General features: G+C 35.2%; 1 protein-coding gene across 1 annotated transcript; it reads right to left on the minus strand.

Annotated features, from left to right (window-relative positions):
* Positions 1-2,737: 2,737 nt before the first annotated feature.
* On the minus strand, positions 2,738-3,545 carry LOC136801469 (uncharacterized). Its single transcript, XM_067058114.1, has 2 exons — positions 3,464-3,545; positions 2,738-3,201 (listed from the first exon to the last, which is right to left on the minus strand). Exons 1-2 carry the CDS (start codon positions 3,543-3,545, stop codon positions 2,738-2,740), a joined length of 546 nt encoding a protein of 181 aa, XP_066914215.1.
* Positions 3,546-4,963: the final 1,418 nt, after the last annotated feature.

Consider the following 4,963-nt stretch of genomic DNA (forward strand, 5'->3'; position numbering starts at 1 on the left):
GTTGTATGAAAATAATCCTTGGTCATTTGTCTTTAATATAAGCCCGGAGTGAATACTCTAAACAGAGTATATCTAAAGTTATAGAGCGTTAGACCACACCATGTAAACAAATTTTAGACCTCTCGCCGGCTCGAAAAATGTCAAAAACAACATTCGATTTTTGACGCATGCGCAAATTGACTTTCGTTTTGAGCGCCCGCGTTAACAGCCGTGCACTCGTAGTACGTCAGATTTTTCTGGCAATTTAGGTAAAGTTTTTTGGACAGCAAGTTCTGACACCGTGTTTTTTGTTGGACCATTTATATATATAGTATGAAAAAATAAAATGTTTTCTCCTGTCAGAACTACAAACAACAAAGAGTGGCCGAATTCTTTTTCCTCTTAGAATATATATATATAGTGAAGATATGTAATATCTGTCATTTTAGAAAAAGAAAAGTATTTATATATAAATAACTCAAACTGATAAAAACGAAAAGAAGTTAAGAATATTTTTGTTAATTGTGTATATTTACGAATTTTTTGGTATTTTTTTTTAATTTTTTAATCATTTCCGAAACAGAGGGTAATTACAAAAGTTAAAGGAATTTAAAAGTGGTAGTGAAAGAAACTAATCACAATGAAGATCAAAAAAAGTAATAGTGGAGAAACAATGAATTGCAAAAAACTTTTTTTGAATACGCCTTCCGTACAATCATTTACACAAGTTCATCATCAAACATACAAAATGGGGACAAATACAAAAGCAAACACATCAAATAAATTAAAAAAAGATACAAACACAAAACAAAACCCGAAGTCCCAGACTTGTGACTGGCATAGTGACTTTCCACGTGTTTAAGGGCCCACACCCAGTCGCCTTCGGAAAACATAATAGAAAAAGGAACTGACCAGCAGCTTCCAAACAAATAACAGACAACATATATACTTTCACAATTTTTGATTTTCTTTTTTAGCTGTAAAAAATATAAATGTCATTACAAACATACCGAACGAATAAAATTAACGAAGATGTCTTTATCATTTGAACGCCTTTTGTCGGTAAAAATCAAGGTTAAGCCTTTGTTGGAATTGGCTCTAAAGGACCTTTTAACAAAGATCGCACGGAGATTGACCCTGAGACAAACATTGTCAAACCCTTGGGGGATTAAAATCAAACTTCAAATACACCACTACACCAAGCCATTATATATTAAAGAGTGCGGATCGGACTACGGGATAAGAATAACAACTGACCGACATCGTAAAACGCAAGGTCTTAATTGGATTGAGCTCAAGTTTCATAAATTTGAGGCTCTTAGACAACATCTTTCAAAAGGTTTGGGAAGTGATGCGTATTGTGCTGCACGTTTTCTGAAGAAAACATTGAACAAATGTCAGTTGAAAGTCATCGCCTCAGAAGAAAATCTTGCTGTCATTCATTTTGATTGCAAAAAGAACGTGCTTACTTTTACCTCAAAATATCAAGTAACTAAGCAATACGGGAACATTATTTCTTTACTTTGATTTATTTTAACTGTTTTTATCAAATTTTACAATGCCCCCTAAAGGATCCAAGGCTTTAAACCAAAAAAGAAAGCAAATCGGTTAACTCGCAATAAAAAAGAAAGAACTATCGTCGATGGAGCAAACACTTTCTGAATTAGATAACGAGGTCAATAACCTACAGCATAAACTTAGTCAGAAAAGAAAGAGAATTGAGGAATTGAAAAAATCTTTAAATGAGACTAAAGATGTTACGCATAATGTTTTGTTTCCTATTTTGACGGTCAATGCTGCTAAACGAAGAAAGAAAAATCCAACTAACAAAAAGCTCAGTGAAAAATCTAGACAGAAAAGGAGAAATGAAACAGTTATTGCAGCTAAAGCTATCCATGGTGCTACAGATGAAAACCCATTTGCTGCACTAGATGGAATGATTGACACAATGACTTGTAAATTTCCAATCAGTGTAGTTGGTAGCCATATCATTAATAGCAAGCCAAACCTGAAAAACACCATTGAACAAAACTTCCATAAAGAATTTAACAAAAACTATTATAAGTCTGATGAAAATAAAATGTGATCACTAAATCTTACTACACTAATTGAGTTAATGAAAAATTTCTGTAACACTAGCCCAGCATTAAGAGTCATCTCCGTCTATCACGGGCTTAGCATGGCCGCAAGAACATAAAGTAATCTTATGACGTAACGAATGTAAACAAAAATTTGCCGTGTGTAATTTCACAGACTGATATTCGGGATTTATTTGTATCCACATGGATTGAAATTCGCAATCAAATTTGGTCCGCAATTTACACTGCACAGTCGCTATGCGATTTTAACAGTTTTAAATGTAAACAAAGCACTTCAAGCTACTCCGGAGGTCCAGTTTTCTGATGTTGGATTTCAATCTCCTCTGACTTACATTGGAATTGTCAGACAGAGGATCATGATCTGGCTTAAAAGGCAATTTCGTGACATAACGTGTGCCATCGTGAAAAATGTGTTTCTTAAACTCATTAATCACAGACGGTTCATCTTTTCCCTCGGCAGACTCTATTTCCCAAAACTTATCCAATTCCTCCCTTAGATCGACTTCCCTCTCAACATGTGCTTTCATAGCATGACCCTGAAGACAAACTGTTGATTGTTCATCAGAAAACTGAAACTTGCCACTCAAACCCACCCAAGCGTGGTCTCAGAAGCAATAGGGCCTCCATCGCCTTTCCTAAGGTTTCTTTCTTTCTAAGTCTTAATAAAAATCTAATCCAATCAATACATCCACAGTCATTTTTTCACCATCAATATTGCTGTCAGCTAAAACCAATCCTTGTACATGAGGACAACTCCTTTTCACAAAGTCAATATTCTGGCGACTCAATGGATTACAAACAACAGGTACACCACGCGCCTCAACAACATTAAACTCATTCCCAACTTTGCTCAAAACTTTAAATCTATAAACATTTAGAAGCTGACGTTTTGCCTCGTTTGTCCCAAAGGTATTAATTATTATGGGCTCTTTTCTCACTGGAGTCAGTTTTAAGCGATTGCACAACTCTTGTGAAATGTAGCTTCTGTCACTACCACTATCGAAAAGAACTCGTGAATCGCTCTCGTGACCACTGTACAAGTTGGAAATCTTGGCTGAAGCAGTCTGCATAAGAACACTTTTTGTTACCGAAGCAAAGATAGTATGCGCTGACTGCTCTTTGTCTGAACAAATGGAGACATGATGTTTTCGCTTAGATTTGTTACACAAATACTTACTTTGACAATCTCTAAGAAGATGACCTTTTTTATGATCTCAAGCCTGGCCTTGACGTTTGTCACAGACGTACATTTAGATGCAAGATGAGAATCACTATTACAATAAACACATTGCTTCTTAGGAGGATTTGGAGTGTTTGAATGAATGTCCAAACGTCACTACCAAATCTCCTTGCAATGGTGCTAATCAACTCGTCTGGCAACTTACTTTTGAGAGGGGGAATCAGTAAACTTCCATACGATGACACATCCAACTCCAAGGCACTCAGGTTTCGTGTACAGTTTTCCATACTGTTATATAACTTCCTGAGTCCTTTAATATATTCTTTTCGAAATACTTTATGCATCCCAATCAACTGATCCATGTGTGCAGATATCAATACTTGGGAATTGCCATATCTCTCTTTCAAAATTCTAACGGCCTCTTAATAATTCTTGAAATTCAAACTCAGTCCTGACACCGTCTCAAGAGCAGAGCCTCCAAGATATCTTTTGATGTAATTAAAACGGTCAATGTCAATAATATCATCGTTATCATCAATCGAAGTCTTAAATTGGTTCCAGAACCCTTGCCAAACTAAAGGGTCCCCCTTAAATATTGGCTACTCAAACTTAGACAGTCGACACCAGGAAACAGAACTTTTATTAGAACTCACACTTTCAGGTCGTGAACCTTCTGGACTAACAGAAAAGATTGACTCTTCATTGTAACTTCAGCAAGAAGCTCATTCGTATCAACGACAAACTCTAAACTTTCCGTTGCATCTTTTCTATGTCATCAGCTTCCATAAAATTCCAAACTTCCTCATCCAAAGTATTTAGTCGCTCAAGCTTACTGAAAAGGTTATTTTGTAAACCAAGTAGTTTTACATGAGTAACATCTTTATTTAGCAGTTGGGCTTTAATCTTGGTTATGACAGAAGCAGTCATTGTGCGAGCTGCTTTCCTCTGATTTATTCTTTTGTCTAAATCAGATCTTTCAGACATGATCAAATTCAATAACAAAACTTCCATTAATTCAATCACAAAACTTTAGGGCACGCACCCTTCACAAAACTTCTATTGTTCTCAAGTTCAACAAATAATTAACTCAATTAACGACGTGCGCTAAAGTCACAAAAGCAAATCTATTGTTCAGTAATTCAACACAAAACTCAAACCAATCTAGGCACGCCTCTTGACATAAAGAGGGAAAAAAATGCATAAATTAACGCGGCCAATCGAATTCTATTATTTTGCAATTCAAACAAAGCAAATTCTCTTTTCTAGGCTCCTACTAGAAAAAACCTGCACCAAAAACTCAATCAAAATGAGATTGAGAGTGAATTTATAAATCAGTTCCAAAAGAAATTCTGTCCAGATAAAATATCGTCCAAAAATTAGTAAATATCCTTGCAATCAATGAATTTCAGTACCTTTCAAGTCGTAAAAAATACTGTCAAGGGTTCGTCAGTCAAAATATCTTATGCCTAAATATCAATAATAAAAATCAGAATTCCACACACAGAATCTGTCTCATTCAAAATATCAAATATCAAGAAAGTTCAAACAACATCAAGAGAGAAAAAGATTCAGTCTAAAAAAGTTCTCAAAAAATGCTTCAAAACAGTCAAAAAATTTCAAAAAAAGTTCAGTCAAATTCAGTTCTAGTCAAGTAGTTGTAACCTCAGTCAGAGGAAAGGTTCATCTTACGTGTGAGGTTGAATAC

The sequence above is a fragment of the Clytia hemisphaerica genome, unplaced genomic scaffold (genome assembly GCF_902728285.1).
Source record: "Clytia hemisphaerica strain Z4C2 unplaced genomic scaffold, Clytia hemisphaerica genome assembly, whole genome shotgun sequence".
NCBI lineage: Eukaryota > Metazoa > Cnidaria > Hydrozoa > Leptothecata > Clytiidae > Clytia > Clytia hemisphaerica.